Source organism: Oncorhynchus gorbuscha, linkage group LG16, assembly GCF_021184085.1.
Source record: "Oncorhynchus gorbuscha isolate QuinsamMale2020 ecotype Even-year linkage group LG16, OgorEven_v1.0, whole genome shotgun sequence".
In the NCBI taxonomy this organism is placed as follows: domain Eukaryota; kingdom Metazoa; phylum Chordata; class Actinopteri; order Salmoniformes; family Salmonidae; genus Oncorhynchus; species Oncorhynchus gorbuscha.
In genome coordinates, this window is record NC_060188.1 from 19,917,693 (window position 1) to 19,934,754 (window position 17,062).

At 43.1% G+C, this 17,062-nt stretch overlaps 1 protein-coding gene across 2 annotated transcripts; it reads right to left on the reverse strand.

The window, feature by feature from the left end:
- Window positions 1-2,918: 2,918 nt before the first annotated feature.
- Window positions 2,919-14,813, reverse strand: LOC123999302 (zinc finger CCCH domain-containing protein 7B-like). 2 transcript variants are annotated; one of them, XM_046304915.1, is made up of 23 exons: window positions 14,630-14,813; window positions 14,307-14,374; window positions 14,119-14,155; window positions 13,640-13,837; window positions 13,051-13,209; window positions 12,558-12,638; window positions 12,267-12,320; window positions 11,753-11,795; window positions 11,453-11,649; window positions 10,938-11,358; window positions 10,730-10,791; window positions 10,427-10,535; window positions 9,593-9,751; window positions 9,226-9,434; window positions 8,703-8,803; window positions 8,435-8,616; window positions 8,047-8,123; window positions 7,779-7,936; window positions 7,383-7,488; window positions 7,039-7,147; window positions 4,657-4,784; window positions 4,268-4,437; window positions 2,919-4,059 (listed from the first exon to the last, which is right to left on the reverse strand). In XM_046304915.1, exons 2-23 carry the CDS (start codon window positions 14,363-14,365, stop codon window positions 3,879-3,881), a joined length of 3,000 nt encoding a protein of 999 aa, XP_046160871.1. In that variant the 5' UTR covers window positions 14,366-14,374; window positions 14,630-14,813; the 3' UTR covers window positions 2,919-3,878. The 2 variants fall into 2 exon arrangements, with proteins under 2 accessions (XP_046160871.1, XP_046160872.1); XM_046304916.1 differs by lacking the exons at window positions 14,119-14,155; window positions 14,307-14,374; window positions 14,630-14,813 and having other exon boundaries at window positions 13,777-13,837.
- Between the last annotated feature and the right edge of the window lie 2,249 nt (window positions 14,814-17,062).

The window sequence follows — 17,062 nt, forward strand, 5'->3', positions numbered from 1 at the left end:
TTAACCCTCCGCTTGAACCTCATTGATTCGAACCACACTAACTAGAACACAACAGATTTTTACACAATATACATAAAAAAATGTCCTTTAATAAGATAGACCTTGGTCACTAGTGTTACTTATTGTAATTTATTAATTTTACACAACCATAACAAACTGTCAATAACTGTAAAAAAGAATCTGGCATCTATTCTCTCTCAAAAATAGTTTTATTTAGCATGTCAGATTTGGTCAATAGCTCACACAAAATAAAAGTAATTATTGTTTTCTTAGGTCTAGTATACAACTCATTCCTTTGGAAATTAAATGCACAAACACTGCAGTCTCTAACCATCTGTTCAATCAGTATGGCAGCTACCTAAAAATAGTACGTGGTCACGAGAGCAGTGTGAATACTGTTTAACAAGGGTGCACTTTTATAAAGGGGTTTTGAGAGGGGGTACTTCAGTTTCAAGAACTGTTTCCAGCCAGCAAGGATTAAACTGCCTGAAAAAAAGTAACATAGGTAGATATATTGTGGTGCAATCAGTTCAATGACATAGATGGATGTGATAAAGGTCAATGTGATTCACTCTTGATTAGAATAATTTAATCCAGGACAAAAACCTATGTAACAGTTTCCCAAACTTGGTCCTCGGGACCCCACTTTTTGGTTTTTGCCCTAGCACTACACAGCTGATTCAAAAAATAAACGAATCATCCAATTTTGGTAATTTGAGTCAGCTGTGTAGTGTCAGGGCAAAAACCAAAACGTTCAGAGTTTGGACAACACTGACCTATGGGCAAATCAACAGGATCCAGCTCACTGACTTTGTATAGTAGGAAACATACCACTTCCCACTCTATAGATTATTTTAAAATGTAAATTAAAATCGTTATAGCCATAAATTGTCATCGAAATAGTATTTAGTAACAAACTTAAACCTTCCATTTGGTTCATCCCGAGAGTATCCATTACCTCTCTATACTGGCTAAAGCTGGTATTCAACACACTTCCAGTATGCAAAGCTTATGAACTAACACTAACATAATTACCAGTGATGTATACAGAACATCTCAATATTATTTCAAGAGAACCCCCCCCCAAAAAAGTGAGAGTGTTACCCCCACCCTTACCCAGCCTGGTCTCAGACTAACATAGTAAATGTATATCCGAGACACTCAAATTAGTATGTTACGTTTGGTATGGTTACTTAAGACAAAAACTAAAGTAAGGTGGATGGATGGGCATATTACATGAATGTCTAGCAACCCAAAGGTTGCTACTTTAAATCTCATCATGGACAATTTCAGCAACTTCTGAACAACTTACTACTGTTTAGCTTCTTAGCATCTTAACCTACCTCCTAAACTCTAACCCCTAGCTAACATTAGACGCCTAGCTAGAATTTGTAACATACCATACATTTAGCTAATTCGGAACATATTGTACAGGTGATGGAAATCCACAAATGAACACATACCATACGAAACGTAACATATAACTATGTCATATCATACTGAGGCGGCAGGTAGCCTAGTGGTTAGAGCGTTGGACTAGTAACCAAAAGGTTGCAAGATCGAATCCCTTTGCCGACAAGGTAAAACTCTGTCGTTCTGCCCCTGAACAAGGCAGTTAACCCACTGTTCCTAGGCCGTCATTGAAAATAAGAATTTGTTCTTAACTGAATTGCCTAGTTAAATAAAATACATTTAAATAAAAATATATATAAAAACAAATCAGTGTCTCGATTGACATACAGAATAACAGAAAATGCTCAGATTACGTATGCTTCACAGTCTTGGTTTTTAGGCCACCACCCTTGCAAAACATGAATGACACACCCAGAAGCATACTCTGAACCCAACAATACAAAGTATGATTTGGTAACAAAGAACAAAGGTATAAAAATCAATAAGATTATTTTGCCAGGTTTAACTACCGTGTTATTACCTATTGTTTGCCAACATCGATATGTATTAATGTGCAGGACTAGATATTTCGGAGATACATTATTCCCATCTTCAAATTTACTGGGCAGATAATAATCTTGTCTTCAGGTTACTATGAGTGAGTCTATACGCTAGATAGGAACTACTACTACAGGCACATTTGAGGAACTTCCAATCTCCCTTGTATTGGATATTAAATTATAGATCAACTATATACAGGTAAGGCCTTAGTTAGCATCCTCAATCTATTTAGCCAGTAGTAGTGGTAGGCGTGGTAGAGTCTGACCGCTAATTGTAGAGGCCCTCTTGACGGCAGAGACAAATTTGGTATTTTTTGTTTGTCATGAGGAGGAGAGAAAATGTTACCGTTTTAAAGCTAGTTTCCTGCAATTCCACACATTTTATCATCAGGCTGAGAGAAAATTAAGCTTAAGCAATTTTCTTTTGATAGAGTGTGGCAGTCCCATTCCTTTCATAATTTTTGCTTTATTGAAGAGAGTACAATGTGAAAGACAGGGTGAGTCAAAGGGTAGTGGGCAGGTTTCAAACCCACGCCAACTCCAGCATATACGCGTGTCGCTGACAGACAATTTACAGTTTTAAAGCAAATTTTCTGAAATTCTACCCATTTTGCCATGGCTTACGACATGTTCTTATGCTATTGGAGTGACATCAAATCTAATTCCATTAAATGTTTTGAATTTGAGATTTTCCCTTTCTATGTTAGTTATTTTGTGGTTGTTCTTAAATGATCTTATTTAAAATATATAGCCCCATTATGTCTTTTCTAGTTTAGTTGTTTATGTTTACACTGAAAACGTTTTACCAGCCCGAAAATGTTTAATCATATTTTTTGGAGTCGTGAGCCACCGCTGATAAATGAATATAGGAGAAACACTGTCCTGTGAGTGCAATTAGCTCAGTATTATGATTTGAGAAATAAAGTTCACATCATTAGAAATAAGGTATTATCCTCATATTGTATGTCTAATTTAAAAAAAATGTTTAATCTTGTTGCTCACAATATTGAATAAAACATTGAAATAAAATGTGTTTTTATATATTTCCATGAACATCCTGCAGTACCCCTGTATTACTGTGATCACATTCTGTAATGTTTGTCTGTCTACAATGGCAGCAGCAAATTCTTTAAAGATGCAATATACAGAAATCACTCACAATTTCCTGGTTGCTAAAATTAAAATACTTTGCCTAATTTCAGTTTGTGACAAAACAAGCAAAGAATTGCGAGAGAGAATCATTGTACCATCATTGTAGAGAATCATTGTACCATCTTAATTGTGAAATATCTTTCCAATAACCAAAAATATAGTATTTTCAGCTGTTTGAAGCTGGTGTACAAAAACAAAACTTAAGAACATTAAAGCATAGAAATAGGGCACATTGAATGATCTGTTCTATGAGAATGACAGCTCTAACTAACATTTCTATGTAAATTTGCTCAGTTCACCGAAAGTTACACATTGCAGCTTTAAGTGGCATAAGACACATTAACAAAGTGAAAGTGAATAACTTGTGCCTTCCAGCAAATCGGTTTTCATTTGATGGAAGAACATTTGTGAATGTTTGAGGGTTGTATAAAGAGTCCAATCAGAACGCAAGCTTAAATTATTTCTTCATATCCCTCAATAAGACATACATAGACTAAACAGACTAATGGAGATATTTGATCGGTACGGTTTTGTTAAATGGCAGTGCTAAATTACTTTTTCCCCCACTCAAATTAGGCACCAAGATCTCATTTGTTTAGCCCTTTTGAAAATATTGGACAAGTAAGGCACTTGCAGTCCTAACCAGCTCAAACAGGTATAAACTGTATTAACTAATACCGAACTAATGAAGAAAATACCCCCCAGGGTTTTCAACAAAACAGACAACTGCTGTCTGTTTACAGGTACAAGTGTCTCACATAGAGGACAGGGGCTTCAGTCCTGTAGGAGAAAGTTGTACTTCCCAAAGTCAAACTCGTCTGGCATGATGAGCATGTCTTCACGGGCCTTGGCCAGCTTCCGCCGCAGGAATTCCCGCCTCTCCTGCCATTCCACCAGCTCCTCAGCACTGTGGGCGTAGTCACAGCTCACCCCCTCGAGACAGCCACTCTCCAGCCTGTCAATCACATTGATATATATTATGCATATGTCAATCACTGTGCACCGATAAAATTTGATAGGAACAAATAGGACAAGGGTTTGGTAAGTGAACCCTGCCATATCCCAGTTGTTTTCTGTGTGCATATACAGAGCATCTCTTGATGGGTAATGAGAAAGGAAATACAGTATTGAGACCCAGTACTGTGATTCTGGGCGAGTGTTACCTGGGACAAAGGGCGAGGCGGAGTCCGGGGAAGCGGTATGTCCAGGTGAGGCTCTCGTCCTCTCCCTCGCAGCTGAATACACGGTCCTTGTGTTTCTCTGAGGAGATGTGCTGCTGCCACTGGCGCTCACTGTTACTATGCCTCCCACACAGACGACAGTGGAAGCCGCTCTAGAATACACGCGCACAGTAGAACTGTCTTCGTAGTGTTTATGAATGCGTAACGTACTGACAGACATACACATACATTGCATGAAGATGCACGTACACACTATCAAAATGTAGTCCTTCTTGATAATGGTAGATAGCTTTTACGAATGAGAAAGGTGAATGTATTGTTTGCGTTCTACATCCAACAAACAGATTTTGTGAGTAAGTGCATTCACTCACCATTGGCTCGGCATAGTCTGTTGGCATGACAATTTGCTTCTCCTCTATGTGTTGGGTGATCAGGGTGTCATCCGCCGGACAGTTTTGATTTGTAAGCCACATATCGTACATCTGCTGCATATCCTTCACTTCAGGAACAGGTTCAAAGAAGAACGTAAGTAACAATACTAATCCATATACATTGATGTACACTGACTTGGTGAGCGAGTGCATCGGAGATGTTGTACCCACTGTGACTATTAAAAGTTTTCCTTAATAGAAACCGTGGACTGATGGCAGCATTAGCACAAAACTGAAAGCGCGAACCATCACTTTTAATCATGGCAAGGCGACTGGAAACATGACCGAATACAAAACAGTGCAGCTATTCCCTCCGCAAGACAATCAAACAAGCAACGCGTCAGTATAGAGGCAAAGTAGAGTCACAATTAACGGCTCAGACACGAGACAGGGTCTACAGTCAATCACGGATTACAAAAAGAAAACCAGCCCCGTCGCTAACATTGGCGTCTTGCTCCCAGATCACTTCTTTGCACGCTTTGAGGACAATAAAGTGCCACTGACACGGCCCGCTACCAAAGCCTGTGGGCTCTGCTTTTCCGTGGCCAAAGTGAGTAAGACATTTTAAACGTGTTAACCCTCGCAAGGCTGCCGGCCCAGGCGGCATCCCACAGAGCATGCCCAGACCAGGATGCTGGTGTGTTTACGGACATATTCAATCAATCCCTATCCCAGTCTGCTGTACCCACATGCTTCAAGATGGCCACCATTGTTCCCAAGAAAGCAAAGGTAACTGAACTAAATGACTATCGCCCCATTGCACTCACTTCTGTCATCACCCTACCTGATACCCTAGACCCACTCCAATTTGCTTACCACCCCAATAGGTCCACTGACGATGCAATCGCCATCACACTGCCCTATCCCATCTGGACAAGAGGAATACCAATGTAATAATGCTGTTCACTGACTACAGCTCAGCATTTAACACCATAGTACCCTTCAAACTCGCCATTAAGCATGAGATCCTGGGTCTCGACCCCACCCTGTTCAACTGGGTCCTGGACTTTGACGGGCCGCCCCCAGGTCGTGAAGGTAGAAAACAACATCTCCACCCCGCTGATCCTCAAAACTGTGCCCCACAAGGGTGCGTTCTCAGCCCTCCCCTGTTCACCCATGACGGCGTGGCCATGCACGCTTCCAACTCAATCATCAAGTTTGCAGGCGACACTACAGTGGTCGGCTTGATTACCAACAACAACGAGACAGCCTACATGGAGGAGGTGAGGGCCCTCGGAGTGTGGTGTCAGGAAAATAACCTCTCACTCAAAGTCAACAAAACAAAAGAGATGATCGTGGACTACAGGAAACAGCAGAGGGAGCACCCCCCCCATCCACATCGATGGGACAGTAGTGGAGAAGGTGGAAAGTCAAGTTCCTCAGCGTACACATCACGGACAAACTGAAATGGTCCACCCACATATAGCGTAGGGACGAAAGCGCAACAGCGCCTCTTCAACCTCAGGAGGCTGAAGAAATTTGTCTTGTCACCTAAAACACTCAAACTTTTACAGATGCACAATCAAGAGCATCCTGTCGGGCTGTATCACCACCTGGTACAGAAACTGCTCCGCCCACAACCGCAAGGCTCTCCAGAGTGTAGTGAAGTCTGCACAATGAATCACCGGGGGGAAACTACCTGCCCTCCAGGACACCTACAGCACCCGATGTCACAGGAAGGCCAAAAAGATCAAGGACAACAACCACCCAAGCCACTGCCTGTTCACCCCGCTATCATCCAGAAGGCAAGGTCAGTACAGGTGCATCAAAGCTGGGACCGAGAAACTGAAAAACAGCTTCTATCTCAAGGCCAACAGACTGTTAAACAGACATTACAAACAGAGGCTGCTGCCAACATACAGACTCAAATCTCTGGCCACTTTAATAAATGTACTTAATAAAAAGGTATCACTATCACTAGTCACTTTAATGTTTATATCCTACATTACTCATCTCATATGTATATAATGCTCTATACCATCTCCTGCATCTTGCCTATGCCGCACAGCCATCGCTCATCCATATATTTATATGTACACATTCTTATTCATCCCTTTACATTTGTGTGTAAGGTAGTTGTTGTGAATTTGTTAGATTACTTGTTAGATATTACTGCATTGTCGGAACTAGAAGCACAAGCATTTCACTACACTCGCATTAACATCTGCTAACCATGTGTATGTGACCAATACAATTTGATTTAATGTGTACTGGTGGGGATAATAGGCATCTGAACCAATCCCTCTCATAGATCAACATAAACAAAGGCGATAATGTGGAACAAAAGGTTTAATGGATAACGAAAATATAGTGTATACTTACAGCCATTGTTCTTCATATAAGTCCATACTTGCTTCTCCTCTTCACTGTGGGCAAAGGCACAGTTCCCAATGTAGTGGCACTTCTTCTGCTTCACCACATTGGCACATATCTGAGGGGGACACGTTATGCCGTTACAGACTGCGAGGATGTTTGTGGAAACAAGTTTGCACAGTGTCAATGATTAAGTATTAAATTCAACTGACCAATATATACAGTTACCCATGATCACACAAACATAATAGTTCATTATAAGTTAAATAGACAATGATAATATGCTTGGTTGAGTCTATCAAAAATCATTTCTAGCAGATCGTGCATGAGAAGTAGCAGGGGGCAGCACACACGTCATACTGCTGGGGGTAGGTCTTGGCAAAAGGCAACGTCCGCACCATCACCCATTTCTTTCCATCGAAGAACTTCACCAACAGCACCCGACGCTCCTTCGTCCAACTACAGGGAGAGAGATTTAAGAGTTATGGTGGACTTTCCAGAAAGATACTATCCTAAATTACATAGGGCTTTGCTGTAAACGCTCCATACACCTTGGTTTGTGTCCCCGAGATGAACAGTCTATTGTTATAAAAAATAAAAAAACATATCTCAGACTACACATCTAACATACATTGGCCATTTGATAGACAATAGTGAATAACAGTGGTCAGTCATATAGAATTGTTGCATAATACAGTGAAGCACTGGCCTCCATCTGGCTAGGGATGCTAGGTAGGGTGCAGCCTCACCTGTGCCTGGCCTTGGCTGCACAGTACTTAAGCGCTTTGTCCGGCTCGCTGACCAGCCCGTCCCTCCAGCACTGACCACAAACAAACTTCTTCTTCAGGTTCAAGCTATAGCCTCCTCCACCACTTGAGGATGAAGATGGTGGTGGCATGTACACCGGCTATAGTCAATGAATCAAAAACAGAGAGGACAAAAACAGAGGCAAAAGGTAGAGAGAATCAGACAAACTACACAAGAGCCGTTGCCTCACCATATTATGAGATATTATACCTTGGGTTTGTGCGTGATCTGCTCCTGTTTATGCCAGTGTCGCTTGGATTCCTGAACAATTTCTTCATGAGTGATGCCTATAGTACAGGAACATACACAGAAAAGTGATGCCTAGTCGAGCCTAGGCATCACTTTTTACAGACAGTATTTATGAACAGTGTTTATCAACTGTGACAAAATTGAATGGCAGTGTCTACTGACACCTACTGGACATTGTTGAAATTTTCCTGACTTTTTAGTTTAGAAATTAACATTTACAAATAAATATATTTTACATTAAAAACATTTTTAAATGTTTTCACATTTATTAGACAGGAATAAGTATGTCTCTCTGTGTCTGAGACCAAGTACAATGTTCATGAGTGTGTGTGCATCAATCTGACTGTACCAGAGTCTTGCTGCAGCCTCCAGCACTTGAGCTCTATGACAGAGTGGGCAAAGGAGCAGCTGTCCTCTCGCTGGCAGCCGTAGCGCTGGGCATGGCGGCACACGTCCAACTGGCACTGGGTGTACAGCGGGCGGATCTTAGTGTAGTGCACGCTGCTGGACCTCACCGCATGCACCAGGCACCTACAGGACAAAGGGGGGGGAAGAGTGAGGGTTTGTGTGTGTGTGTGTGTGTGTGTGTGTGTGTGTGTGGACCAAACACGACTCACTTGTTTTTGTCAAATGGGTGTCGGGCGCAGGGGTTGGAGCAGGTGGACGGCACCTCCTTACTGTGCTTACTGATGATCCTGGGCTTACTGTCATAGCACTCCTGAGGAGTGAGAAAGGGGGGAAGAGAACGAGGGGGAAAGTTGAGGTAAACAGAGACAAGAATCATATTTAAGTTAACGGCCACGTGATTCGCCGCCCATGTAGGCAGCCTACTCTATTTCAATGAGACCACACATACTCGGCACACTTGAACTCTCACTCCCAACTAGGAGAGGAAAGGTAGGCTACTGAAGTTGAAGCAGAGTGTGAATAATGCAAAACATGTGCTTTTAAGCATACAAAGCAGAAAGACAACAGTTTCCAAATAATCTGCGGGACAAGAAAAAATATTTTCATCCCAAATTAGTCTGTCTGACTGCACGCTCCCTGTCGGGACTCGCAGCCCTCTACCATGTTTCACTGGTCAAGCTTGGACATATGGAGGCGGGTCTGGGTAAGGGCACAAGTGTGCGTGTGTCCTACCTCACAGAGGTACATGAACATGCCGTTGTGGAGCTGCAGTAGGCATTTGATGCTGAGTGTGGGCCTGTCATTGTTGGGGCTCTGTGAGTCAAACAGCAGCTCTCTGTTCAGGGCTCCCTTCCTCTCCAGGGTCCACACATCTACTTCCTCCTGGCAGTAGGCAAACGTACAGCCCGCCCTGTACTTACACTTCTGAGTCTCCAGCACCTCTGCACAGAGGGAAGGAACTTAGATTACTACATATACAAACAGACCAACGCTAACCTTTTCCCACAGATTAAAACTGGGATATTCGTCCTATGACACACACATTTTCTTCAACTAAACAGAGCCTCTTTCCCACACCAGTGACTGTTATTTTCCGTACCCTTGCAGAGCACAAACGGCCCAGTAAAATTGTGCGTGGGGCGGGGTCGCACCCTGTTCCAGACAGGGTGCTCTGCAGCCCTGATCCTACACAGAAGAATGTCCCGCTTACAACGGTGGGCCAATTCTGCCTGGTGCTGGTAGTCCAGGACCCCTGAACCTTAGAGACAGAAAAAGGGAGGGAGGAGAGAGTGATATACGGGTAAAGGGGCAAATAGGGGGAGAGAGACAGAGAGAGAAAGGGGAGTTAAGGGGGGACATAGAATGATAACAATAGAGAAGTGAACCTCGGTGCTATGATGGCCTTGAAACTGTCAGTCTTGTTAGTTAGAAGTAGGATGCCTCCAGAGTGACGCTGCGGTCTAAGGCAATGCATCGCAGTGCTAGAGGCTTCACTACAGACCTGGGTTCTATCCCAGGCTGTGTTGCAGGCAGCGCATAATTGGCCCAGCATTGTCTGGGTTAGGAGAGGGTTTGGCCAGCCAGGATGTCCTTGTCCCATTGCGCTCTAGCGACTAGTGGCGGGCCGGGCACAAGCACGCTGACTTCGGTCGCCAGCTGTACAGAGAGTTTCCTCCGACACCTTGGTGCGGCTGGATTCCTGGTTAAGCGAACAGTGTGTCAAAAAGCAGCGTGGCTGGGCGGGGTCGTGTTTGGGAGGACGCATGGCTCTTGACCTTCACCTCTCGAGTCCGTACGGGAGTTGCAGCGATGGGACAAGACTAACTACCAATTGGGGAGAAAAAGTAGACTACAAAAAAACAAAAAGTAGTAAAGTAGTAAACTGGGGGAAGGACACTGTCTGAGAGCAAGTTATTCATGACCACTACTGTACCTATCCAGCTGTAGCACGTGGCACAGGCCTGCATGAAGTCATGGGTGGCTGCTAGGGGGTTCTTGATAAGCTGAGAGAGCTTGGAGGAGACCTGGCCATTCTTTACCACCTACATTGGCATGGTAATAGAAATTAATTTAAGTTAATATGTCAAGGCAAATCTAGCATGACACTGTAAAAGGTGAACTCCATCTACAAAGTTGTATGTGACCTAAATGTTGCATAATAAATGTTTTAATTTAAATGTACACAATGTACAGGTGGGAGTCCAGCAAATTCTGCTGACAGAAATAAATGGCTTACTGTGTGTTTGGACTTCTTGGGCGAACATGTTGCAGAGAGAACATTGTCGGAGATTCTTGCACCTTAAGATAGCGTGAGAACAAAAAACAATCAATTATAACATCTACATTAGATTCACAACTTTCTTGGTGTTAAACATTAAAAGAAAAATGAACCATGTATACATTGCTATAAGCTAACAAGACATTACCGCCCTCAATCGACTCACCAGGCAGGTTGAACTTAGAGAGGGAGTCCAGCCCCCCTCCCCCCACCACCACTGGTTTGGCTGCTATTGCACCCCCAAGTGGGTAAAAACTGTCCAGGGCATCTAAGGCATCAAGTGAATAGAGTGCTGTTGTGGGAGCCGGGGCATCCCCACCACCAAGGTCTGAAAGGGTGTCCAGGTTGTTTAAAGTATCTAGAGAGTCTAGTGCATCAAGGCCATCTAAAGAGTTCAGCACACCTAGGGCATCCTCCCCACAGATGCCTGGGAAGGTGTCCAGAGAGTTGAGCTGGCTGATGGCTGAGTTGAAGAAGGCTGGGGGGAGCCGGGGCGAGGGTGCGGGCAGGCCTGAGGGAAACGGGAGCTGGATGGGGACACAAGCTGAGCGGGGGAGGATGATGGGAAAGGCACGTTGAGGGGGAATCTGAATGAGAACGAGAGGGAGAGAATGAGAAGTTGCATTGACAGATTCAGGGAAGCTAGATCTGAATATTACATCAACCAGTAGACAAACTCACACAGTCCAGCAGGCTGTCTAGATCATCTCCCATCAGCTCACTGTCACCCAGGTGCTCTGACTCAGGCACAGAGAAGGGCAACCCCCGAGGGCCTTGGACAGGGCTACCCAGAAGGTTGGAGTAGACCAGAGGACCAGAGGGAGAGGATTCATCACTAACTGGGATAGCGGCAGATAGAGGCTTGCAGGAGAAAACAACTGAAAGACAGGGTGAGGGAACAGGTGAGTTTAATCTTCTTTGATAGTCCTTACATTACAATGTGATAGGTAATTCAACATTTCTGGTCAGGAGAATTACTACCTGATGAAATGTCACTTAAGGAATCCAGACCACTGCCATACATCTTGAGGCGAAAAGAGAAAGACAACAGCTGTTTAAGTGACAATAAATCAACAGGTAAACCAAAGTACATTCCAAATCTCAACCAGTTTAATTAAGTGGCAAGTTTTTGGGCAGCCCGACTAAATTCACATAGATCTATTACCACATTTCTATCATTCTACTTGAAAGCAAGTCTAAAAAGCGATAGATATTTTCTATGTGCTCTATTTATATGCTTCCAATTCTTATATTTTGTTTTTGTGTCTTTTACTTTCGGTTTTGTACACCAGCTTCAAACAGCTGAAAAAATATATTTTTGGTTATGGAAAATATATTTCAGAGCGGTTTAGATGGTACAATGATTCTCTAAACAATACTAGCTTATTAATTACCTTATAATTACACAAACTTATTTTTAGCAACCAGGAAATGGCAGAGCGATTTCTGCATAGTGCAACCTTAAAAGTGTAATGGTGAAAGTTGTTGTACTTGCCTCTCCTGCAAAAGGAACTGTGTTCCCATTACTTTTCTCAGATTTGGCCGACTCCTGCAAAGGAAACAAATACTAACTCCATAAAGAGGCAACCTAAAGAAAATGTCAAATTTAATGACTTCAATTGTTATGAATCCAAATTGAGATTTAAACCAGGGTAATAAGCAGCTCATGGCAGATTTGATCAGAGAATGGCAGATTGAGAACAATTGAATACAAGCCACTTATCATGTAAGGTCATTTGCCATGCTGTTTAAATCTAGACCTTCTGCTTTGGAAACGGATTCTCACCTGTGTGCTAACATAGGCCTTGCGTATCTTCAGGCCCAGTTTGTTAGCTAGCTCCTGTGCCAACTCATACACGTGTTTGTCCTATGAAGAGTACAATAGTTTTTTTAAATGATTATTGACATTTAAATAAGCTTTTTATTAAATTAATTTCACACTTATTCTGAGCTACATGATACTTCAAAAGTACGGTGTGAGGTCTCCCCCCTCGTCACATCTTCTCACATTCTTTTGAAAAACATCAAAAGGTATTTGAAGGAGAGAAGGAAATGTGGAAACAAATCCACTTGTATGAAATTAAAATATCCTTCTCCACTAGCAGATCATGAGGAATCCCAAATGACATATGTAAAGTGGTAAAAAGAAACGTTGCTAGTTGTGCTAGACTTTTTATAGATAAAAACAATATGCTACTTAACCTTTTAAAGGTGTACATGCTTTTCTAGTCCAAGAAAACAGCCTCTGATGTGAAGGGGTAATTCATAATGTTACTCACGTTAGGTGTAGTGAGCAGGCAGCCCGTGCTGCAGTTGTAGGCCTCTCTGAAGCGGCCCAGCTCCCGCAGGCATAGAGCCTTCCTGTAGAGTGCCCTGCAACTGTCTTTGCACAGCGCCAGCGCACTGTCACAGTCCTGCACACCCTGCTCATACTCCCCCTGAGAGAGATGGAGAGAAAGAGATGACCGGTAACGTGTGGGTTCTGCCACAGAGTGAAAGACTAAGGCCATACAGTGGTTAATACAGGCTAATGAGAATGGGGTAATGATAGATGATACAGGCTCTGTAACTTCAAGGGGATGTTGAGGAAGTGTGGCATGATGGCAAAAGTTCAATGAGGCTGAAATATTTTGCACATGATGCAATGAAACAATGTGATGCAACAACACAAAATACAGAAAGTGCCATGGTTAATGTTGGTTCAATATTTGCCCACTACAGCACATTTGCTTACAACACAATTGCTATTAAATATTCGATTTAAGAGATGACTTCATACCTTTTGTATACAGAATCATGAACCTCATTCAATCATCCATATTGTGGATCAAAGATGCATAATCCTGGTGACACACCACTCTGACTCACCATGCTGTGGTAGGCTGCTGCCCTGTTGAAATACAGACTCTCCAGCAGGGCTGAGGGAATTTCTAGAAACTCAGCCTGGGCATAGTGGGCCACGTTAACACCCTCACTGAAGTCCTTTATGGCCTGCTGCCACTCACCCTCCCTGAACATTGCATTCCCCTCATCCAGCAGGTCACACACCAACTGGGTCAGAAACCCCTGGAGGGACATTCAGGGAAGAGGAGAGGAATATGGCATGGGAGTGAGATAAAGACAGTACACAGGAAAAGCCATAAAGGACATGGATGTGTCTAATCAGTATTATGGCTGTTTTTGGTACTTTTTTCCCATGGACCAAATGTGAAAAGGAGAAATTGCTGCAAAGGGCAAGCTGCATGACTGTGAGCACACAACATGCTCTTTGGAACAGTATAGGGGGTGTAGACATGCCTAGACTAAGGTCAAGATTGAAGACAGTCATCGCATTCATTAATCCCTACCTTATAGTCTTCAGGCTTTGGATAAGGCAAAGAAGACCTAAGACAGAGGAAAAGATAAACTATCAATACAAGTGAACTAGTGCCGTATGGTCGTTTGTGGGTATAGGATGAATAACATGTAAGAGAGCAACTGGCTACAATTTAGTTGAAAACTTGTGGGAATTGCAGGGGAAATGTTTATTTCTCACTGTATGAATCCCAGGGCGTTCTGAATGCCCTCCTGGCGCCTTTCACGGTCCATGTCCATCTCTGCACACTGTAAAAAGAGAAAGGCCCATAAACATAATTTTGACGTCTACTATCGAATTAACGTTAACTAGCCAGTATAAATAAACTAGGTTCAAGAGCTCGTGCGAAGTATACAGCAACGAGAAAACAATACTTGGCCAGTTTAGCCAAACATTTGTTTTGTTTAGCTAACGTTAGCTAGATAAATAATTAACCATGTCTCAAGTTTTCATGCTAGCTAGCTAACGTTAGCTGGGCACGATTCGAGGAAGTTACAACCCACCTGGTGATAAAACACATAAATCGACGTTTGCTGCTATGGACAGAGGAAAATCTCAGCACAAAGCATTTAGAGCTGTACAGCTACCAGCCATCCAGTGCAAGGGTATTTTTGCATGGACAGTTTACATGTGAGTTTCACTTCCAATTCCTCAGCTGAACAGTGAACTCCCTCCCTCCTTAGTTTATTTTTGAGTTGCTTGGCTGCCACAAGGTCCTAGTGAGATTATTTCAAGGGTAGGGTGAGGTGTGCTGTGAATAACATGTTTCATGTGTAGACATGTCATAAGGAAGTAATCAATTATACGCGAAATTAAAACATTTGCATTTGTATTTTATTTGAGAAATTAATCTAGCTAGGATAGCTTTCACTTTTTTTTAAAATTGATTATCTTTGTAGTTCTGGCGCAAAGGCCAGCAGATGGGGATATTGAGTAGTTTCATCTCATCTTACCTCTTGAAGCAAGGCATTTTTATTATTTCTAGGTCAACACCAACAAAGATCTTATCACATTTTATTGGTCACATACACATGGTTAGCAGATGTTAATGCAAGTGTAGGGAAATGCTTGTGCTTCTAGTTCTGACAGTGCAGTAATATCTAACAAGTAATCTTTCAAATTCACAACGACTACCTTATACACACAAATGTAAAGGGATGAATAATAATATGTACATATAAATATGTGGATGACCGATGGACCTTGTGGGATAGGCGAGATGCAGTAGATGGTATAGAATACAGTATATACATATGAGATGAGTAATGTAGGATATGTAGACATTATTAAAGTGCCGTTGTTTAATTTATTAAATCCATTTATTAAAGTGTCCAGAGATTTGAGTTTGTATGTTGGCAGCAGCCACTGTTAGTGATGGCTGTTTAACAGTCTGATGGCCTTGAGATAGAAGCTGTTTTTCGGTCTCTTGGTCCCAGCTTTGATGCACCTGTACTGACCTCGCCTTCTGGATGATAGCGGGGTGAACAGGCAGTGGCTTGGGTGGTTGTTGTCCTTGATGATCTTGTTGGCCTTCCTGTGACATCGGGTGCTGTAGGTGTCCTGGAGGGCAGGTAGTTTGCCCCCGGTGAGGCGTTGTGCAGACCGCACTACACTCTGGAGAGCCGTGCGGTTGTGGGTGGAGCAGTTGCCGTACCAGGTGGTGATACAGCCCGACAGGATGCTCTTGATTGTGCATCTGTAAAAGTTTGTGCGTGTTTTAGGTGACAAGCCAAATTTCTTCAGCCTCCTGAGGTTGAAGAGGCGCTGTTGCGCCTTCTTCACCACGCTTTCTGTGTGGGTGGACCATTTCAGTTTGTCCGTGATGTGTACGCCGAGGGACTTAACTTTTCACCTTCTCCACTACTTGATGGGGGGTGCTCCCTCTGCTGTTTCCTGAAGTCCACGATCATCTCCTTTGTTTTATTTACGTTGAGTGAGAGGTTATTTTCCTGACACCACACTCCGAGGGCCCTCACCTCCTCCCTGTAGGCCATCTCGTCATTGTTGGTAATCAAACATACCACTGTTGTGTCGTCTGCAAACTTGATGATTGAGTTGGAAGCGTGAATGGCCACACAGTCATGGGTGAACAGGGAGTACAGGAGAGGGCTGAGAACGCACCCTTGTGGGGTCCCAGTTTTGAGGATCAGCGGGGTGGAGATGTTGTATCCTATCTTCAACTCCTGGGGGCGGCCCGTCAGAAAGTCAAGGACACAGTTGCACAGGGTGGGGTCGAGACCCAGGATCTCAAGCTTAATGACCATTTTGGAGGGTACTGATGTTAAATGCTGAGCTGTAGTCAATGAACAGCATTCTTCCATAGGTATTGCTCTTGTCCAGATTGGATAGGGCAGTGTGATGGCGATTGCATCGTCAGTGGACCTGTTAGGGCGGTAAGCAAATTGGAGTGGGTCTAGGGTGTCAGGTAGGGTGGAGGTAAAATAATCCTTGACTAGTCTCTCAAAACACTTTATGATGACAGAAGTGAGTGCAACGGGGCGATAGTCATTTAGTTCAGTTACTTTAGCTTCCTTGGGAACATGATCAATGGTGGCCATCTTGAAGCATGTGGGTCCAGCAGACTGGGATAGGGATTGATTGAATATGTCCGTAAACACACCAGCCAGCTGGTCTGCGCATGCTCTGAGGACGCGGCTAGGAAACTTTATGCACTTGGCAGATGATTCTGCATCTTTGTTGCATTCTTCACATATGATTTGGCTCAGTATTTGCACATGTACACAGCTTTTCCTTCTACATTAGCTGCAGTGAAATACCTCCACACATCAGAGAGTGCCCTTGGCTGTTATGCAGGTGAATGAGGACCCAAAAGCGACTTGGCGAAAACAGAGTCTTTATTCCAGCAAAGGAAAAAGGCAATACTCCTAGACAAATCAGAGCAGAAAACAAAACATAAAAACTAATTCCACTCATAG

Bases quoted from the DNA above. Each gene is read 5' to 3' on its own strand.
- LOC123999302 (XM_046304915.1), bottom strand. From the start codon at position 14,365: ATGGACATGGACCGTGAAAGGCGCCAGGAGGGCATTCAGAACGCCCTG. The intron at 9,752-10,426 runs GTACAGTAGTGG...TCTGTCTCTAAG, and splicing joins CACGTGCTACAGCTGGATAG to GTTCAGGGGTCCTGGACTAC. The intron at 7,489-7,778 runs GTGAGGCTGCAC...CTCTCCCTGTAG, and splicing joins GCAGCCAAGGCCAGGCACAG to TTGGACGAAGGAGCGTCGGG.